Raw genomic sequence first — 22,500 nt, forward strand, 5'->3', positions numbered from 1 at the left:
AGCAATAGTACACTAGTGTTAATAATAGTAGTTGTAATGGTTGTAATCTAAATATGTTATCGAGAATAGCATTATGCGATACGAAACCTAACCTCCTAACTTAACCTAACCTAAATTATCCTCTCCTATCTTAACCTAATCTATATTAACTAACTCTATCCTAACTTTAACTTAAGTGGTGTTGGCAGCAGATATTTAACTTCGAGTCCAGCACTTAAATGATCTGTTAGTACAAACATTAACTTATAAAACATTAATACAACAAATTGAGTATAAATAAATTATTACGTCAAGAAAATACTGAAACAATACTTAATATAACTCGTATCTTTATGATTACTGAATAAACTTGATATCTGTAGCGGTAATTCAAGTTTAATTTAGATAGCTGCTGACGGGGATGGTGGTGGCTGACGGGGGTGGTGGTGGCTGACGTGGGTGGTGGTGGCTGACGGGGTTGGTGGTGGCTGACGTGGGTGGTGGTGGCTGACGGGGTGGTGGTGGCTGACGGGTGGTGGTGGCTGACGTGGGTGGTGGTGGCTGACGGGGTGGTACACGATGACGGGGTGGTGGTGGCTGACGGGAGTGGTGGTGGCTGACGTGGTGGTGGTGGCTGACGGGGTGGTACACGATGACGGGGTGGTGGTGGCTGACGGGAGTGGTGGTGGCTGACAGGGTTGGTGGTGGCTGATGGGGTGGTGGTGGCTGACGGGGTGGTGGTGGCTGACGTGGGGGGCTGACGGGGTGGTGGTGGGTGTGGTGGCTGACGGGTGGTGGGTGGTGGTACACGATGACGGGGGTGGTGGTGACGGGAGTGGTGGTGGCTGATGGGTTGGTGGTGGCTGACGGGGTGGTGGTGGTTGACAGGGGTGGTACACGATGACAGGGGGTGGTGATGGCTGACGGGGGTAGTGGTGGCTAACGGTTGGCGGCTGCCAGAGGTGGAGAATGACGAGGGTGGTGGTGGTGCCGGCCGATGGAGAGTGATGGTGGCTGACGAGTGGTTTGGCTGATGGCAGTAGTGGTGGCTAACGGGATAGTGGTGGCTCACGAGGGTGGTGATGGCTGACGGGTGGTGGTGGCTGGGGAGTGTAGTGTTAGCTGACAGGGATGGTGTTGGCTGACGGGGGTGGTGGTGGCTGACTGGGGTGGTGTTGGCTGACGGGGTTGGTGTTGGCTGACGGGGGTGGTGGTGGCTGACAGGGGTGGTGGTGGCTGACGGGGGTGGCGTTGGCTGACGGGGATGTACCCCACAAAATATTTTGATAATATTTCTTAAGAATATCAATCTGTGTGAGGCTGAGACACCGGTAACACGACAGGTCCGTTCTCCAAGATAAGGTTACCGTATAGGTGGCATGAGGCGCATGTCCGACTCTCCCTCACGGTGGTGTAATGAACGCCTCCAGTGTGTGTAAATAGAGTGTGACGCATTGCCTGGGTCTTAGTGGATGTGTAGCAGTGAAGTGGTGAGCTTCCCACACTCCAGCTGCTGTAGGTGAGTGGTGGTGGTGGTGAATGTAGTAGTACTGGTGGTGGTGAATGTAGTAGTAATGGTTCCGGTGAATGTGGTAGTACTGGTGGTGGTGAATGTAGTAGTACTGGTGGTTGTGGTGGTGGTTGTGATTGTAACAATGACCAAAAATTATGATAAACAAAGCTTTAATTCTTATGATGATTGTGCACTATACAGTAAGTGAAGCCTTATAATTATTATTATAATTATTATTATTTTTACTGATTTTGTCGCTGGTGTTACCAAGTTCAAGGAGTGACCAGACTGCTACCAAGGTAGATCAGAGTGACCACAGTGTTACCAGGTAGGAGAGATGGCTCTGCCCCTGAGGAAAGTACTTGAGGATCCGGACGTGGTGCGTGGACTCCAGGAGAACCCCGGCACCTACAGGTAACAGGGTGGACCAGGGGTGCAAACTAACGTCCCTCGAGATGGAAGGTGAACGCTGTATCCACTCACCCACTGCGCACCGTCTATAATAATCCTATTACCATTATCATTTATATCATAGCATTTTTATAATTCTTATGACATGCTGCACAGATTACCATTATTATGATCATTTATGATAACAATTTTATGCTACGCTACATAGGTTATCTTTGTCAATATCATAGTCATTGAATCTATGATTATCATTTTAGTCATTATTACGTCACACTCACAGATTTAAGAATGGAGCCTTCTTGGAGGTGTCAGCGGTACACTGGCCTCCCCATATAGTGGTGGAGGAGGCTGTGGGCGGAGGGGGAGAGCTCACTCTGGGCGGACCCATGGCAGATGTCCTCACTACCCTCGCCGACTCCCTTAACTTTACGTAAGTTATGCATATTTTAACACTATTCATTCTTGTCATGCTCAGTATAACATAGGTCTCTCTCTCTCTCTCTCTCTCTCTCTCTCTCTCTCTCTCTTAATAGAAACATACACAAGATGATAATAATGGTCATCTTCTCACAGGTACAAGATTGTAGGCCCAGGTGACGGGGCATTTGGTGCCGAGCTGTCTAATGGTACTTGGTCTGGTATGGTCGGGCAGGTGAGCAGACAGGTAAGTGTTGGTGGTAGTACTTCCTAAGCTACACAAATGAACTTGAAATTCGCAATATCTGTATATATGAATGCACTTTCATTATTTTTCCTTCACTTAAGAAAAACTGGACACTGAGACACAAACAACAATAACATTGTCTTCCCCCACAGGAGGTGGACATCGCTCTGGGACCTTTTGGAATCTCCGAAGCCAGATTTAAGGTTGTCGATTATACTCGCGCGTTTTACTACGACGACCGTAGTATACTGGCGAGCAAGGGTCTGCCGGAGGTGGACCCCTGGGGGTTCCTGTACCCCTTCACGCCGCTGGTGTGGGCGGCGCTGGTGGCGGCGCTCCTGGTGGCCTGTCTGGCGGTGGTGGTCCTGGGCAGCAGACCCAAGACCTGGACTCACCTGTCATGGGCCTCACAGCTCCTCCTCCTACATGTCCGAATTGTCCTCCATCAGGGTATTTTGTGCCATATTGTAATTAATATAAAATATTTATTTCCCAGTAATGCTTTAAATCCTTAGATGTAATTTATATAACATATATTTTATTATCTTAACATAGCCATAATTTACTTAAATGGAGTTAAGACAGTGTGTTATCGAAGGAAAGATTTTATTCATTAGTAGTTTGTATTAACTCTATGACCGTCCCTATACAGTCTACAGATGAGCTCCACATTTCAAGACGGTAATTGGTATACGGAAACTGTCGCTCAGTCTTTAGTATCCCAGGAACACATGACACCTTCACCCGTCCCAGTGTCTTGGTCATTGTAGCGCCTCTTATACTGAACTTAAATAGGATGATATAACTTTCTATTTCATTACAACAATTTTAGTCATTTTAACATTTGTCGGTTGTGCTTAAATCTTCCTGAGTACTTTAATTCTTGATTCAAATTACTCTGAAGACGTACAGTTTACTGATAGAGGAGTCAACAGCTATTAGTGTTAACAAATATCTTGGAATAGCAGTAATATACTATGGCGAAGTGAAGGAAAAATAGTTTCTAATTGGCAGGTTAGTTGTGCGTAAAAATATGCGTATGTCATTTATTTCAATAGTGTCCTTATAAAAATTATTTTCTAATGTATTAATATTTCCATTTAGGTGATGTATGTAGGATTACCTGTGTTCTCTCTTTTTCGAATACTTGTGTTATTATTTTTTTTATGTAACCTATTTATAAAGTAATAATTCAAAGCAAATATATTTTTGGGGTTGATGTATAGGAGTTAGTTTTTCATCTTACATTATTTTCATGGGTGAGTTCTGATATGATAATCGTTTATTGTGGAAATTGTTCGTTTCATAGATAATTCAGCGAATAGGCGTGCACTAATTTGTTTTGCGGGCCGTAGTAAGTCCTCGCTTAGCTGAGGCTCTTTTACCGCGCCCGGGGCAGTTGTTTTTCAGCATGTCGTGTGAAGGTTGTCGCCTGACTTACATGTACATAATTGGCGAATTTAGGAATAAAGACAACGAGATCCATTCAATTGTTCAAAGACCACGGCATTGTTCCTTTAAATAGAGACTGTCCACACCGCGGGAATTCTTTTGCCTTCAGACTGTAAAGAAATTTATTCATTACTTCCTTAACGCCGTGGCTGGACGTTTCCCGCCATCAAAATAAATCACTCCACCGCCGGGGCTGCATAGTGAGGATGCGGCCTTATCATCTCACATCCAGAAAATGCCTCAAATTTCACCATATAGTAATTTCACGCAAGAAAATTAGGTAAAGTTAGGTAGGTTTGCATGGTTAGGTTGGTTAGGTCTGTTTTTCATACCCACAAAAGTTATGTAAAGTTTATTTGAAAAATATTAAATTTTTAACATATTTCCACAAACTACAACAATATCCACTGTAATCAATTTCGCTCGTGTTTTAGTCCTATATAATTACCATTTGTTGTAGTAACATAAAAAAAAATCAGAGGGTTTGGTCCTCAGTCACACCGTTTTGGGGGAACTAGTCTGGCAGGAACTTACATTTCCATTCTTGTCATTGCTGTCGCCTTATATTACAGCTCTACAAGTACCACGGTTACAGGACACACGTATATAAGGTTCCTCACCCACAACACACATCTCTTATATTATGAGTATCTGTTTGAATGTTTCCAGATCTGTCGATGAAGACAAGCAGTGGGCGGGAGAGGCTGGTGGTGGGCGGGTGGATGGTGGTGGCTATGATGTTGATGTGGAGTTACAGTGGTACTCTCATCTCCCTCCTGGCGGTGCGTCACGTGCCTCAGCCCCTACAATCTATCAGGGACGTTGTCGACGACTCGGCCGTCACCGTCATCACGAAACCCGACACCATCTTCACAGACATCATATCAGTGAGTGCCTGCCAAGTACCTGGTAGAGCCCAACCATGAATTTGAATTTTACTACGTACATCGGCTAGTTTATTGCGCACCATATAGTCATCCTGTGAGCGGTAGCACAAAAGGATTACAAAGTAGAGGTCACAAGTGGTGTGTCTAACAAACCCCAGTGGTCAGGATATTATATCATTGACTGTTACAGAGTATTACATATACATTGTTTGTTTAGTTCTGTACATAGAGGGTGACTTATTAACAACTGCGTGAGTACAGCAGTGTGAGGCAGTATCTGGCCGTACACTGTTATTCACATCTGTGTATAATTCTGAAGGCTGTATTTTGCATTTTTGTTCGGGCCTTTTAATATCTTTACCGCCACGAAGGTCCAGGGCTGGTGCGTGGTCCATCAAAGATCTATTATATAGCCTGGGTACTTTGTTTTAACAATTCTAATATTAGCACCATAATGTAGGTTGTACGCCGTTACACTTCTAAAAGGTTTCAGTCTGTCATTGGCGGGTCAGCTGTTGTATGGCAGGTACAGTTACTCATAAAAGTTCGTGGGGGTCCGTGTGTGTGTGCGCCAGTCCAGTCCCCACCTCTTTCTGGACGGCGAGTCTGTGTATAGCGATGTGACAACGCGCGCACACACACACACAAGGCAGAACTGTGTCTCTTATGTAATCAGGTCAGACAGGATTATGTTTGTCAATCAGTTAGCCATAATCAGGTTACACATTCAGTGTTCTATGATAAGATATGAAGGTTAGAGCCCCTTTGATTTCTAAGCAGTAATTAAGCAGCAGAGATGACGGTAGTGCAGGTCGAGGTGCATTCCAATCCGTTCGAAAACTTGCTTCGTATCCACGTGAATAATATTGTTAACCGTTAAGAGTTCAACTCAGGCAGTATCTACCATTAACGGAGTATAATTTATCTTCTTCTTATATTCCTCTATATATCCAACACAAACCCATTCTGAATAATAGGTAATAAAACATTCGAAGTAGACGAAGACTCGAAACAATGAGCAGTGAAGCGGTTGGCCAACGTCGTAATTGAACAGTCCCGAGTCTAAGGCAACAGTCTACTGGAGCAAACACACCGAGCCATTTATAGAGAGTAATCGGTCGAATTAAAAGAACGGAACTGTGAAAGTTTCGTATGCTTAACATATATAACATAACATTGTCATCTTTATTAATATAAGAATTTTACCTCAATTAGTATAGCAGAGCGGCAGCTAAACACTTCACCCCTCTCGTCTAGTCTCCACCTGGCAAGACCTCCTCTTTACCCCCTCCTCCTCCACTCCCGCTCTATGGTATTGCTTCGTCTTCACATATCGAAGCGTCTTATGGTTCAGGTAACAGAGGACTGTGGTCATATTGCCCACGACAATTTTAACCTTCATATGCTGTAACACAAATGGAAATGTGTAAACATTATATGACATAAACCAATATTTGCGTGGACAAATATTCCTGTCAAAAAAAGGTCTTAATTGAACACAGTTACAACAGTTTCACCATTTATGTTCGTGTGTGCATTGTCCCGTGCCCAGAGACCTGTCGTCCAGAAAAGGGTGAAGATGGGATTCACCCACACACACGGAGACCCCCACGAACTTTTATGAGTGACTGTACAAGGGACGGAAACACCAAGATATTTAAAAGAAGAAACATAGACAATAGTGTTGTTACCTATCTTAAACAAGGCGGGTACACATTTACCATTACCACCTTCATTGTTGAACACTTTAGGTTCTTGCAGACTGCGTGTACGTGGTTCAGGGTGGCTTGCATTTCACGATGAGATTTAGTATGTACAAGAATATCAGCATATCTGAATATGATACTGCTGGGAACTGCCTGGAAGTGACTTTGATAATGCATTCATAAGAACAGTGAACAAAGTTGTAAAAAATCTCGTCTACTGAAGTAAATGAGCTTAATAATAAGAAGACCTCTTACTAAATATTCGCAGAAAATTAAATCCGGTGATCTGAAGGACCTGAATGACCTGAAGTACGTAGGCCGTGTGCTGTACCAGCTGGCCAAGGACAACGACCAGTCCATGAACACACTCGTGCGTCACCAGCGTCACGTCATCATCGGCCCCACCCTCTCGGCCGACCTCCTCATCGCTAACCTCTTCGCCAAAACAGGTACTTGGATACACATGTTCCAGTTTCACAGAATATACTCTTCTCTCTGTATACTAGAGCACCAGCTTATCTGTGATCTTGCCTAAACTGATTCAGAGAGCTGTGGTGTCTTTTGGGAATCTGTTACTCTCTCTCCTCCTCTGAAATGCCTATCTTTTTTCAGAGACCTGTTCCCTTCATGGGATGTAACTCTGCCTTCTGGAGTTTGTGGTAAAATCGTGTGTGAAACGATGAGTCTAAATCAGTAATCCAGTGCTGACTCCCGTCTTCCCTTCACACCAAAACACTTGCCCATTGATCTGTTTCTCACTCTTCCATCGTAGTTTAATGTTCAATTTGTTCATAATATTTTATTATTACTTTAGTGATCCATCCCAGATCTATTAGTTGCTCACTCAACCATATACTATTTGAACACCACAAAATAAGATCTTCCTCTGCGGTGTGTTGATCTCTACACTTCTCAGCTGTTCTCTTCCCTGTGTCTCTCTTACATACACCCACAACCACATTAGTGTAAACAGTCGACTAGTAACATTCTTCTAGTCATCTTCATTTCAGCAAAGACAACAATAAGATGAAGATTACTTTGTTCATGTGTTTGCTTCTGTATTTGTCTTCTCCATGATGCTCCATTAGCAGAAAATCGGATTAGATGAAGATTAGACACCCCAGCTAATCTCACCTAATAATGAAACACTCTAATGCTAACTTAATCTAACCATACTTAACCTAACCTAACCCTTCATGTTGTTATTAGTGTTTAATCATCAGCTGAAATAAACTGGGGTGTCTTAATGTTATCCGAAAAAGATCCTTATAAATTATTATCAATAAATGGCTGTGGGTTTTAGTTATAACAACACTGGTATTTGCTGGTTGTTGCAGGAAAGTGTGACTTCTACAAGGCCCGTCAGACATTTTTCACCACCCACCACTGCATGATCGGCCAGAAAGGGAACCCGATCGTACCAGCCATGAGCCACAGGTGAGCAACACACGACCTTGTTTATAAAATCCTCAACCATCATCTGGTCCTGCCTCTGAGCCTGGCATGTTGTTAGGTTAGGTTACCTTTAGGTTTGGTTAGGTCACCTTTAGGTTAGGTTAAGTTACCTTTAAGGTGTGGTTACGTTAGCTTTGTTAGGTTAAATTAAGCGAGCATTAGGCTGGTTTATATTACGATGAAATAACGTAGTCAGCTCTTAATATGTACTGAGCAGGTAATTCATAAATATTCCACTTGTGATAACTGTCTTTCTCATTGCTTATATAGTTGTTTACTTCTTTATACAGGGTTCATAAAGTATCTAATCCAACTTAAAATTTAATAACCATAAACACATTATATATACAGCTAAGGATTTTATTAGAATTAATGAACAACTCATAAGGTTTTATTTTTCTCAGACTTCCACATGTGTACTGTGTTCTCTCTGTAATATTTGTTGAGGTCATTATGTTTAAAATTGGGTCAGCTAACATATAGACACCCTGTATAGTGATTGTTTTCTGTAGGTTACGAGGACTGGTGGAGTCTGGGGTGTACGAACACTGGCTGTTTAATAGTATTCCCTTCATGACCAGCTGTCGCCTTTCACCCTCCAAGATCACAGTCAAGGAGGCTCTCACACTCAAGAGCCTCTGGGTGAGTACCTACCTTATCCTCACTCACTCACTCATTGAAATTTGTCATGGACATACACATGTATCCCTAAAATATCACTAAGGTAAAATTTTCGAGTGTTTAGCCCCAGTGGTCGGCCTCAACTCACAAAGGTGAAGCTTCCTTATTACAAACTCGTTCGTCTTTTCCCGTTTAATTACTTTACACGGCCACAGTTCTTAAGACAGAGCTCACATTTAGTTTGCTTATTTTTGCAAGTGTACTTAATTTTGTCTAAGGACGGACGTGGGCTATGAGATGCCTTGTTAACACTAGGACTAGGGGTTGGCCCCTGGGGGCCTACGGTCATTAATACTAGTGTGTGTGTGTGTGTGTGTGTTTGTGTGTGTGTGTGTGTGTGTGTGTGTGTGTGTGTGTGTGTGTGTGTGTGTGTGTGTGTGTGTGTGTGTGTGTTTTCTCCCCTCCTACATCTTAGCATAAAAGGGTAAAACTTACTACGGTTACGTAACTGAAGGTAGGTGTAATTGGGAGGGGGAGAAGCGGCGCCTGATGGAATTGTTTTGCTTAAGTTAACTTTACTTCAGCAAAGTAAATCCGGCCAGCCCCGGGTACTCCAGCTAGTAGTGATAATAAAGCACTAACACGTGTACTTCCTGCAGGGTACACTGGTGCTACTGGCAGCTGGTCTTCTTCTCGCCTTCGCCTCCTTCTGCCTTGAACTCTTTCTCGCCAACGACGTTTTTGTGTAATTTTCATCAAAAGTGCCTAGTGAGCGAGAGGTCATGAACGGTACCTTGGAAAACAGTAGCTAATGAACCGAGCCTCGCGAACGGTGGCTGGTGAACAGCGTGCAATGTCAAATGTATTCATTAAACTGGTATTGATTGCTACAATTATTATTATTATAATTATTATTATTATTATTATTATTATTATTATTATTATTATTATTATTATTATTATAATTATTATTATTATTATTATTATCAGTATTATTATTATTATTATTATTATTATTATTATTATTATTATTATTATTATTATTATTATTATTATTATTATTTATTATTTATTATTATTTATTATTAGTAGTATTAGTAGTAGTAGTAGTAGTATTAGTAGTAGTAGTAGTAGTATTTACAACAGATTGCCAAAATGAATGTTGCACAATTATTGCTAGCTGACAAAAAAATAGCTTAGCGCAGGAGGTGGGCGCCTCGCTGGTTAACTACGGTAAGGGCAAATGGTTTCAGGAATTTACAGATGCCATTGCTCTAAGGTACGGTTGGCCAGTAGATGGTTTGCCCTCCCAATGCGTGTGTCTATTCCTATGATGATCACGCCATGGTTTCTTCATATGCATGAGGCATGACGAGGTAAGGGATCTCACAGCAAATATGTTGAAGGAAACCTGCCGGGACGTCATGGTAGAACCGACCCTCCTTCCACTGGATGGCGAGATCCTCCAACACAGGACTTCAAACACATCTAACGAAGCCCGTGTGGACGTCAGTGCTCGAGGATTCTGGACGCGGGGACAGCGAGCCTTCTTCGACATCAGGATTTTTGATCCCATGGCCGTTTGTCACCGTAACCTAGCTCTCGATGCTGCACATAGGAGGAACGAGAACGACAAGAGAAGGGCATATGGGGAGAGAATTCAAAATGTCGATCAAGGCAGCTTCACTCCGCTAGTGTTCACAACCTCTGGTGGGATGGGCCCAAGCGCAAGATGTTTCTACGCCAGACTCGCGGAGCTGATCTCCGAACAGAAGCAGCAGCCCAGAAGTTATGTCACAGCCTGGATGAGATGTCGACTGTCCTTCTCTCTCCTTCGGTCGGCTTTGCTCTGCCTCAGGGGAACGAGAGCTTCTGCCCCTACTCCGTCAACTGCTGCAGATATCGACTATGAGGCTACAGTCACCGAATGCCGCATCGATCTGCGGCTCAACTAATTTAACACAGATAGGATAGTTGCTTATGTATTAGGATAGTTAATATTAAGGTAAATAAATGGTGGCGAAGGTGTGGCTATTGGGGGAGGCTGGAGGCCATAGTAGTAGTAGTAGTAGTAGTAGTAGTAGTAGTAGTAGTAGTAGTAGTATTTAGAGATTTTCTTTTTTATCACAGTAATTTTAACACTTTCATTATGGGAGCCCCACCTTTAATACGTAATTTGATTAACCCCAAACAATATTCTTCAGCACAGAGGGTGACCAGTACACAAGGGGTTAACTGTCCCTCGTGTACATCTGTTGACACTACTAAATTAAACTTAACATCTACTTTTTCTGATGAAACTTTCACTGTAATGTTAGCCTAACATAATGTCTTTAGTCTGTCTAATAATAAAAATATGCTATTTTTCGTTGTCTTGTCTAACCTAACCTAACCATCCTTAACCATTCTCACATAAGTCAAATATAATTTTCCTTCTCTAATTAACCTAACCTAAGCCACCCACACACCTGGTACTGTGATACTCAGGTGAGGTCCTCCTTCACCTACATTATGTATTGGAACACCTTCCAGACGACTCCCCTAGATGCTGTTAATACTTTACTCGGGAAACATTTCACTGATGTTGTTAGCATAGGCAACAACATCTTTACCTGTTAAAATAATTGTAGCACAGTTAAGATTTTGCTAAAGGGAAAATATTATGTTAACTTTTTATTGTGATCATATAAATGTAAGTTTCGGATAGAATTGTATTTAACAACTTCCAAACTGTAGGAGGTGACCCCGTGCCAGGCGACCTCGCTGGTTAGGAGTCTCTCAGCCGGGTCTCTTCACCAAGTTGTATTGTTTCATCGCACTGGATCTGTTGACTCTAAGTTATAATGTATTGTTTAAATCCCACATAAGTTTACGTTTTATGGAACTGTAGTCTAAATATTGGGCTCTAACTATACTGAAGTAACTTTACCTATCTTGTTAACAACTCAAAATTTATAATAAAATCATCACATCTAAAATTTTGCCATAAGAATAGACTTAGATTTGTTCTGTTTTTCGTTATATTTACCAAATAATATCTGGCTTTAAGACAATTTTCGGTCAGGTGGTTTTATATTATTATCAGCTGGGATAAGAGAGACATATCTCACCCCCTCGACAGATGGTGACCTTGATGACTTCTGTTTGTGGTATAACAAAAGTCAAAGTCAAAATATAACACCTCTGTATATGAACAGTACTCCTCCCGTACACTATATGACGGACCTGACCTTCAGTGTTGAAGTATCGGTTATTGCTGACCAAGTTCTATGAACAAAAGAGAAACATTAACCTCTATCATATAGTGTTGGGTGAAAATAACACACCTCTGTGGTCCAGGGAAACTCTCAGGTATAAACGCCATTACTGAATCCCCACATTCCGAAGCCTGAACCTCTTATGTTGGAAATAATGAACTAAGAACAATATCATAAACAATAGACAGGTCCTACACAGGCCCCTGTGGCTCAATCCCTTGGCATCTCGACCCTCCGAAATAAAGGCATTGGTTAACAGACCAGGATCATGTAGACACTTCATGCTAGTTTGGGCCGATAGTTGAACACGACATTAATATAATAACACTGAGAATACATCCAAGGGAACTATTCACTATACTGTGCAAATTGAGGCAGGACTGAGAAATACTAACTTATAACCATTAACAGTGATTATATTTACAGTAAAACAAGGGTATTATATTTACTGTAAAACAAGGGTATTATATTTACTGTTAAACAAGGGTATTATATTTACTGTAAAACAAGGGTATTATATTTACTGTTAAACAAGGGTATTATATTTACTGTAAAACATGGGTATTATATTTACTGTAAAACATGGGTATTATATTTACTGTTAAACAAGGGTATTATATTTACTGTTAAACAAGGGTATTATATTTACTGTAAAACAAGGGTATTATATTTACTGTAAAACATGGGTATTATATTTACTGTAAAACATGGGTATTATATTTACTGTAAAACATGGGTATTATGTATTCAGTAAAACAAGGATACGGACAGTGACACCGCATGGCCTTGTGGCCCAACTAATTTAGTAATTTATCAATTTTAATCTCATTATATGGCTCTTCCTCCATTCACAGAAGTATCACTTAGTATTCATCCCAAATGCTGGTGAGCAAATTAGTAACAAAACGTATGATATACAATTTATTCTTCGAAATTCAGTACTTATATCATCCACATGCATTTGTCGTAAAAAGTAAACAAGTATTATTCTAACTAATCAAAATATCACTGATTATCAGAAGAATCAGTATTCAGTGTCAAAGAAAGTGGGATTCTCTCCAACACTGTGGTGTGAGTTAAGTCCTGGTTTTCAGCATTATTTTTAGAGTATTTGTGCACAAAGGAAGTCAGTGGCTGAGGTAGAGAGATATAAGGATTGTTTTGAAGCTGTTGGACTGTTGTGAGGTTTTGGACTTAGGCGTATTTAGTAGATACATGTCGCTGGCACGAGATTCACCACTCTTAGCCAGGGAGGTGAGGAAATGGGGCATGCCCTAGAGATAACTTGGGAAAACTCATAGTTAGCTGATGTCATTCTGGCGTAATGGTCAGTGTTGCCATAACAGAGTCATGTGGTCTCTGGTGCTTCGATTGTACAAAAATCCACAACATACATATATCAAAAGATAAGCTGGATCTAATGGCGACCTTTCACACAAAGGCGAATGAGAAGGAAGTTAACATTACTAAGACAAGTGAAGAAAATGTGGAGAGAAAAATGGAGAAGCAAAGTGCTAAATAGACCTCAAGGGTTCACATGGACTACAACTATCTCATTTCCAGTATGCGAATCAACTACCACAATTTTGCCAATGATCACTAGCAAGCATAAATCACTTAAATAAAAGATAATTCATCAATTGAAAAGTCGAGGAGAGAAATTGCTCCTAATCCCCTGCCTAGTGGAGCAACAAGCAGTGGGGTGAATAGTGAAACCCCTGAAGACTGGCCTGCCCGAGGTCCACCGGGTAAGTTACCAAGTCTGCCCGGCATGGCGGCTCAATACAACCTGGTCTCTGCATCATTTGAGTACATATCGTGTAACAGCAGCTTATGCTCCGCGTGATATGTTAAGCTTGCTTAAGCCCTCCGCAAAAGACTCTATATACACCTCGTATATAAACACCTAGTATGTGCCGAACCCGACACTGGGAGAAATCAAGGCCTCATCACTGCAGTCTTCTGCTGTCTACATAACAAAAAACTGAGCAGATATCACCGACACAGTCGTCGCCAGTGAATAATTGGCGATCAGGTCCTGTGTTTTTCTTTTCTTTCATCTGCCTGATGACGGAAGCTACTTCATGACGGGCAAGCTCCGGTGCACTGGGCGGACCTTCTACGGAGTTAAGACATTCACATCGGTGTTAGGTTGTTTATAAGTCCTTCATCGAGCTGCTCCCTGAATGCGTGTTCAACCACTTGATCCTCCAGTCATTTGGTGGTTAGCTACTTTTGGAGGCTCGTTGCCTTCTCCGCTTTGAGGCGAAATGAAGGGGGGCATTTGCACTGATGAGCCAAGAAAAATATTCTCAGATTGGTCTAAGCCTCTCATGGTTCTTGTAAGGAAGACTTATCGTCGATCTCTTTCAATGTTTAAATATGGTGTTGGTCATATCTGTGTTCAGCACACTTACGGAGGAGTAAGCCATTGGGATTACAAGTGCCACTCCGTTTCTCCCTATGATTCCATGCCATAATTCAGTATCTCTGTATACTCTGGCAATGAAAAGTCGCCCTAGAGCACAACTTTATCTTCTCTGGAGATAAAGACTACCATTCTGATAAGGTCAGTGTGAAAAGCCTCCTTGATATCATGCTTTTGCATTTAGTGTTGGGGCTTGTACAATAATGAAGGAATCAAGACGTGTGTCGTTCAGTGGGACTCAAGAGTTATGTGGCGCTCGTTGACCCCAACAGGAATTTCAGTCAGCATATGCAAATGGATTGGCGAATTGCAAAGTCAACTCCGTAAATGCAATTTCATCTTCTTAGAGGCCTTACCCTTCCAGACGAAGGTATAGCAATTAACTCCTATTCTGTGAATCAACCCAGTTTGGTAAGTTTTAGGCAGGCGATGTTAAGGGCACCCTTTCTAGCCCCCTCCTCATGTGGGGTGAGCTGTAAATTTCTGCTCAGTCGTATAGACAGCACCAAATTGCTCTGCTGCCAAGATCCCAATGCATAAACAACCATTTTACCTGTGTCTTCTGTGTGCAGAAATTTTGATACACACACACAAACACATACCACTACTAATTTGCTTTCACTCGAAATCGAGTATGATGATCTTCCAGCTATGATAAAATGATATGAGTTATTAAGGATTTTACCTACGTTGGTGAGCTCTGAGGTCACTAGAGAAGCCAATGCGGAACCGGCAGTGTCGATCACAGATGTTGTACGTACATGTAGAGGGAAAATGTAGTGAGGGAAGGGCGGCGGCAGCAGCGTCTTTCCGGGGTTGGCGCTTGTCTGCCATGGTTTGCAGTCGGTCTAACTCGAAAGTATTGACACCTTCTCGTGTGGTGCTCCTCCAACCGTCATGGTGTGGAGTAATCGTCTCCTAGGTGAGGGAGTCGATTTGGCACTTTCTCAGGTTTGTCTCAACTTTTCAATTGCCCACCATCACTGCATTTACTCTTCGTTAGGTGACTGTGAAGTAGCTGCTATGGCTGTCTACTTTCGTCCATGCGAGTAACATGGCCAACCAAACGTGGTTGTTCATGGATGTTCCTACAGTTGGTGTCAGCGAGAATACTGGCATTTGTTCCCTTGTCTTCCCAGTGAACTCGGCGGACTGAAAGTAGACTACGTTAATGAAAGTTTTCAAATGCCTTGAGGTGCCTACTGTATCTGACCATTGTCTTGCTGCCATATAACAGGATAGGAAGGTCCACTGTTCGAAATACATGCAACTTTGTAGATAATTTTATCTCCCAACAGCTGAAAACATTGGTAGGGAGTCTGCTAAAGGCTTGAGATGTACACTTGTACAGTCTCGTTCAAGATTCTTCGAACATTGCTGGAAACAGCTGGCAACTCAAGGCTGTTTATTTACTATAGTACATAGTAAAAATTATGAATAAATGCAAAAGTGATCGGTGATTGGTTACTTAGTGCCCCGTTGCTTAATTTAATTGTTAGACTTTGTTGATTCGTATTATATTATACTACGTACTATAATAAACAAACAGCCTTGAGTTGCCAGTTGTCTCTAGCAGTGTTCCAAGAATCTTGAATGAGACTGTACATCTGATACGATGTTGAATCTCTTTATCGATGTCCGTGGTGGTGGACAGGTGGTGGCCGAGATACCGAAAGTGGGTAAAATTATAGAGGGTAGTACAGTTAAGCTGAATGGATGGTAGAGGTGTGCCTGAACCAGGGGCAGCTTTAAAGAGAGTCTGAGTATTTTGTACTTTCACCTCAAGGCCGAAGTGTGCATACGCATATGCATAGGTGTTCAGTATCTCCTGTATATCGTGTTCAGTGTGAGCGACAAGGGTGAGGTCGTCTGCATACTGAAGTTCAGTAATGGAAGCTGCCGACACCTCTTTTCCTGCCTGGACTCGTCTTATGTCGAAAAGACCCTTCATCCGGTACAGAATGTTCACCCCGAAGGCTAAATTGCACTAGCACGAGTAAGGAAGGTAGCAAAGAAAATAGAAGAGAGAGTTGGCGCCAGTACACATCTTTGTTTTACCCCCGTTTGGATGGGGAAGAACTCGGACTGGTTACCATTGTGCAGGACACTGCCTTTCATGCCATCATGGTGATGCCTCACAATGATCATGAATTTTGGTGGAGAGCAAAAATGGCTGAGGGTCCACCAGAGGCCTTTCATGTTGACCGGGTCGAAGGCATTATTAAAGTCGATGAAGGCCATGTACAGGTAATGACGATGTTCTTCGTAATTTTCCTGGATCTGGCGGGCAGCAAAGATCACGTCAGTTGTGCTACGTGATGGTCTAAAGCCACATTGAGATTCTGGGTGAAGTCTTTTGCCTCAGGAAGAAGTCTCTTTAGGAAGACTCGGGCGATGATCTTCCAAGCTACAGACAGCAGGAGGACCCCACGGTAGTGCCACAGTCTGACTGGTCTCCTTTGTTCTTATAAATATTGACAATGGAAGCGTCTTTAGGAGCTTGGGGGGATTTCTTCCTTTTCCAGTATGTTCTCCAGGAGAGAGTGGAGACGGCTGGTAAGCAGAGGTCCTCTTGCTTTATACACCTAGGCTGTGATTCCATCAGGCCCTGAGGCATTGTTATTTTTCATCTGTTTGATGGCAGTAGCTACCTCATCCAGGGATGCAGGATAGCTGTGATAGGTCCATGCTGGATGCTCATGGACATGCTGGGTGTCAGGACATTCACATCTATGTTTCGGTTGAACAGCAAATGGTAGTGCTCTTTCCAGTGCTGAAGCATACCTTCTTCGTCTTTAATTAGGGAGTCACCGTCGGAAGAGCGGAAGGGGGCTACACCACGGGTGATTGACCTATAAAATGGTTTAGTGGAATTAAATAATTCGTGCATCTTGTGTTGATGTGCAAGTTTTCGTGCTTCACGTGCTTTATTTTTAAACCAGTCGATCTTCAGCTGCCGAAGTTTGTGCTAGGTTGCCTCTTTCTTCTTGCCTAAGGTATCAGCTTTGGTCCGAGACTAAGGGTTGTTCAGCCATTCAGTTAAAGCAGACTTTTATCATTGACGAGTACATTGTTTTCCGGGTCATTTTCATCAAACCATTCCTGGTGTATTCTTTCGATCTGGCCGAGGGTCTCTCTGCAGGTTTTTGTCATGACATTGTCGAAAATACACCATTCAGCCCTGGGATTTAGGTTGTTTATCAGCACATGTTCGAGCTTTTCTGTGAAAGCACGTTGCTACTGCCGGATCCTCCAGACAATTAATGTTAAAACCTCTTCTGGAGGCTTGTTTTTCGCCATTTTGGGGAAACATGAAGTGAGAGCATGGCTTTGATGAGCCGATGATCAGTGTCACAGTCGTCTGAGCCACGCATAGCTCAGGTGATGAAGACAGCTCGTCGATCTCTTTCTCTGACAATGATATAGTCAAGGAGATGCCAGTGTTTGGATCGTATGTGTTGCCACGAACCCTTGAACTTGTCTGTTTGCCAAACAAGGTATTGATGATACTTAGGTTGTGTGCAACACACTTGCTGAGGAGGAGTAGGCCGTTGGGATTAAACTTGCCAAGTTCATTTCTCCCTATGAGTCCTTGCCAAGTGTCAGCATCTCTGCCAACTCTGGCATTGAAGACATCAAGGAGCACAACCTAATCTTCTCTGGGGATACAGGTTAGCACTCTGTCAAGGTCGGCGTAAAAGGCCTCCTTGATGTCATCCTCTGCATCCAGTGTTGGGGCGTATGCACTGATGAATAAGGCATTATGTAAGTGATTAGGTGGGACTCTGAGCTTCATGAAGCGCTCTTTGACCCCAATAGGCATTTCGGTTAGCCTGTGGAGGATGAACTGACAGATGGCAAAGTCAACTCCATAAATGCAGTTTCTCTCCGCAGCAGGCTTACCCTTCCGGAAGAAGGTGTAGCCAGACCCGCGTTCTGTGAGTTGGCCCTCATCTGGGAGGGGGGACTTACTATTGGCTGCTATGTCGATGTTATACCTAGTCAGCTCTTTTGCCACAAGGGCGGTTTTTCTTTCAGGATGCTCATTTGTGCCAGCATCCAGAAGGGTCCTGACATTCCATGCAGTGACCATAAGAAGTTGTTTAACTTATTTTTGCTTTGATCTGTGATTAGGATTGTGTTTTCAACCGCATAAGAATGACCTTACTGGGTGTAATTGTCCAGTCAGGTTGGGTATTTAGGCAGGCTATGTTTAGGGCACCTTTTCTTGCCCCCTCCCCATGTGGGGTGAGCAGAGTGGCTCCTCAAAAATGGCTGTTCCGTCGCACAGACAGGACGGGATTGCACTGCTGCCTAGATCCCAGTGCATAAACGACCATCTTATCAGTGCCGCCCATGTTCAGAGTTGTGACTAGAGACTCCGGCAGCCATCTCTGCCTTTCCCCGTCACCGCTCGTCCATCGCCATAGGACTATTGGAGTACAGGGGTTTTGATGATGATGATGATGAGGAGTATGACGAGCTGGATAATGGCTGCGCGTGAGTCGATAATATTACCTAACCTTATCTATTCAACTGAAACTCAACGTAACAAACCTATCCGAAAGTGACATAACATCACCTATCATGATCTAATTTATTTATAATACCCTTAATTCTGTAGGAGGGGTCATTCACTATCTCACATCCCTAACTTACTATTAAAACCCATACAGTATTCGGCTTACTGGTCATCTCTTCAGTACTGCTACGAGTCCTTCGTGCGTCCAACCTACATATCGGTTCATCGTAAATACTAAGTCCTTACTTTTTTTCTGTCCTCTGGGTCTTGTACAAGCCTTAGCTATGCTGTGTGTAATAACTGAATTCTAAGAGCCCCCTACTTTTTGTGAAACACCGATCAACTAGTGACGAGACAAACTTACCTTACTGTCATTTAGTTGTGTATTTATAAGACTGTCGCCAATACGAGGGAATCTTTCTGTAACATAAGAGAATCATTGTCTTTACTTACGTGGTTCTTAGTGCCAATACACAGAGAATCACCTTCTATCATTCTTACCAGTGTTTACCTAATGTATAATCATGTACTTCTGTGATTTTAGTAAGAATACATGACAATTTTGTACCTGCTCCTAGGACTCATTATGATTATTGTTTGTACAGGTTGTAAATAAGCATTTTTAAGTATAATATGACTGTCACTGTTTGTTTTACCTACCCTCTACCATACTTAGTTGATAACAATTTAATTAACTGTTATTACCTCAAGTAAACTTTGCCTTGTCTACGGTGTTGAAACTTCTGGTGGACATCTTCCCTAATTCTCAAGTGATCATTGGAAGTGTTGTAACAAATCACTGTTAACTCGAGGTTAACCAAGCTTAACCTAACCATAGCCACCCTACCTTAATGTTTGTTAAACTAATCTAATGTACAAAGCTAAAATTCAATCTACCCGACCCCAAACTTGTCTCAGACCAACCACAGTTCATAAGATCATAAGAATGGAGGAAACTGCAGCGGGCCTATTGGTCCCATACTAGGCAACCCCTATCGCTCATATATTCATGCAACCTATATGTGAAGCTATCCAGCGAGTTCGATTTAATGATGATATTTGGTAACCTGTTCCACTCATCCACTAATCTATTCCTAAACCAATGTTTACCTATTTAGCGCCTAAAGCTAAACTGTTTAATTTAAAACCATTGCTACAAGTTCGTTCCTGGTTGGATAATTTAAATACCTTTGTTATATCACATTTGTTTAACCCTGAGTTCCATTTATACTCCTTTATCATATCGCACCTCGCTCTACGTCCTTACGTTTGGTGGTAGTGAAAGGAAGGTGATTGGAGAGACACATGTCATTGGGCTTAGCTAATATTAGCCAAAAAATATCATGTTCAACAGGTCTGGTGTACTCTGGCCAGGGGGACGCCAAGATCCTGAAGGTGGAGGACTTCATGGTGTCTTACATGTGTGACTTTAACCTGGCTCTCTACCCCTTTGACATCCATCAGTGGTTCTTCAACTTCTCCATCATCAACCACGGCTCCTTCATCTCAGTCTTTCTGGAGGAGGTATGGTCATGGTTAGGTTAGATTAACTTATGTTACGTTAAGTTACGTTAGGTTAGAGTGTCTTGCCTTCAGGTTAAGTGAGGTTAGGTTAGGTTAAGTTAGGTTAGCATAGGCGAGATTATAAGGTTAGTCAGAGTAGGTTAGGTTAAGTTAGGTCAGGTTCGGTTAGATTAAGTTAGGTTAAGTTCGTAAAATTAATTTAGGTTATGGTAAGTTTGGTTAGAATAGGTTAAGTCATGTTAGGCTACATCAGGTTAAATTAACTTAGGTTAAGTTATCTTAGTTTAGGTTAGGTTAGGTTAGGTTAGGTTAGGTTAGGTTAGGTCCACATTATAGCCAGTCTCTCTATCACCGTCACAGGCCATCAAGGTAGAGTCGAGTGAGTTTTCTACTACGGGGCTGTTTCATGTGTCAGAGCTGAGGATGTCCAGGACGGGGTCGGCCACCTCCACCACAGTCTCCCTCAAGGTGTGTGATGGTGGGTGAGTGACGGCGGGTGAATGATGGCGGGTGAGTGACTAAGGGTGAGTGACGGTAGGTGAATGATAGCGGGAGAGTGATGACAGATGAATGTCGGTAGGTGAGTGATGGTGGGTGAGTGACGGCGGGTGAATGATGGCGGGTGAGTGATGTCTGGTGTATGACGGTGGGTATGTGATGGCGGGTGAGTAACGATGAATGAGTGATGGCGGGTGTGTGATGGCGGGTAAATGATGGCGGGTGAGTGATGTCTGGTGTATGACGGTGGGTGTGTGACGGCGGGTGTGTGATGGCGAGTTAATGACGGTGAGTGTGTGACGGCGTGTGTGATGGCGGGTGAATGACGGTGGGTGTGTGACGGGTGTGTGACGCGGGTGAGTGTGACGGCGGGTGGGTGTGTGATGGCGGGTGAATGACGGTGGTGTGTGACGGCGGTGTGATGGCGGTGAATGACGGTGGGTGTGTGACGGCGGGTGTGTGATGGCGGGTGAATGACGGTGGTGTGACGGTGGGTGTGACGGCGGGTGTGATGAATGACGGTGGGTGTGTGACGGCGGTGTGTGTGATGGGGACGGATGGCGGTGGATGTGGGTGTGTGACGGCGGGTGTGTGACGGCGATGATTGTGGTGTGTGTGAAAGGGTGGACGGTGGGTGAGTGATGACGGGTGAGTGTGTGAATGACGGCGGGGTGAGAGACGAAGGGTGTGTGATGGCGGTGAATGACGGTGGGTGGTGATGGTGGGTGAGTGATGGTGTGATGTGTGACAGCGGATGTGTAATGGCGGGTGAATGACGGTGGATGAGTGACGACGAGTGAATGATGGTATGTGAGTGCCGGTGGGTGAGTGACGAAGGGTGTGCGACGGCGGGTGAGTGATGGCGGTGAATGACGGTGGATGAGTGACGACGAGTGAATGATTGCGGATGAGTACCGGTGGGTGAGTGACGAAGGGTGTGCGACGGCGGGTGAGTGATGGCGGGTGAATGACGGTGGATGAGTGACGACGAGTGAATGATGGCGTGTGAGTGCCGGTGGGTGAGTGACGAAGGGTGTGTGACGACGGGTGAGTGATGGCGGATGATTGATGGAGGGTGAGTGATAGAGGGTGAGTGATGAAGGGTAAGTGACGGCATGTGACTGACGGCGGGTGAGTGACGGCGGTTGAGTGATGGCGGGTAGGTGACGAAGGGTGAGTGACGACTGGTGAGTAACTGTGGGAGAGTGAAGACGGGGTGAGTGACAACGGGTGAGTGACGGTGGGTAAATGATGGCGGGTGAGTGACATAAGGTGTGTGATGGCGGGTGAGTGACAGTGGGTATGTGATAGCGGGTGTGTGACGAAGGGTGAGGGATGGTGGGTGAGTGACGGTGGGTTTGTGACGGTGGGTGTGTGACGGCTGATGAGTGACGGTGAAAGAGTGATAGCTGGCGAATGACGGTGGATCAGTGATGACGGGTGAGTGAAGGCGGGTGAGTGGCGGTCGGTGTTTGACGGCGGATGAGTGTTAACGGGCGAGTGATAACTGGTGAGTGACGAAGGGTGAGTGACTGTAGGTGTGTGATGACGGGTGAGTGACGAAGGATGAATGACGGCGGGTG

At 43.6% G+C, this 22,500-nt stretch overlaps 2 protein-coding genes across 2 annotated transcripts in view; both read left to right on the top strand.

Moving 5' to 3' along the window:
- Positions 1–1,398: 1,398 nt before the first annotated feature.
- LOC121876324 (probable glutamate receptor) overlaps positions 1,399–22,500 on the top strand; it is a 33,746-nt gene continuing 12,644 nt past the window's right edge. The window contains exons 1-3 of the mRNA XM_042381382.1: positions 1,399–1,498; positions 1,764–1,906; positions 2,184–2,333. Coding sequence (XP_042237316.1) covers positions 1,830–1,906; positions 2,184–2,333 — 227 coding nt within the window. The 5' untranslated portion in view covers positions 1,399–1,498; positions 1,764–1,829. The remainder of the gene's footprint in view (positions 1,499–1,763; positions 1,907–2,183; positions 2,334–22,500) is intronic.
- On the top strand, positions 4,673–9,575 carry LOC121876325. The gene is made up of 5 exons (XM_042381384.1): positions 4,673–4,906; positions 6,881–7,061; positions 7,950–8,049; positions 8,580–8,709; positions 9,348–9,575. The coding sequence occupies exons 1-5, from the start codon at positions 4,679–4,681 to the stop codon at positions 9,435–9,437; spliced, it is 729 nt and encodes a 242-aa protein (XP_042237318.1). The 5' UTR covers positions 4,673–4,678; the 3' UTR covers positions 9,438–9,575.

This window comes from Homarus americanus, unplaced genomic scaffold (genome assembly GCF_018991925.1).
Source record: "Homarus americanus isolate GMGI-L3 unplaced genomic scaffold, GMGI_Hamer_2.0 scaffold34921, whole genome shotgun sequence".
Lineage (NCBI taxonomy): Eukaryota > Metazoa > Arthropoda > Malacostraca > Decapoda > Nephropidae > Homarus > Homarus americanus.

Excerpts from the sequence above, each read along its gene's own strand:
- LOC121876325 (XM_042381384.1), top strand. The coding sequence starts at position 4,679 with ATGTTTCCAGATCTGTCGATGAAGACAAGCAGTGGGCGGGAGAGGCTG. Across the intron at positions 7,062-7,949 it reads TAACCTCTTCGCCAAAACAG|GAAAGTGTGACTTCTACAAG; the intron begins GTACTTGGATAC and ends TGGTTGTTGCAG. Across the intron at positions 8,050-8,579 it reads GTACCAGCCATGAGCCACAG|GTTACGAGGACTGGTGGAGT; the intron begins GTGAGCAACACA and ends TGTTTTCTGTAG.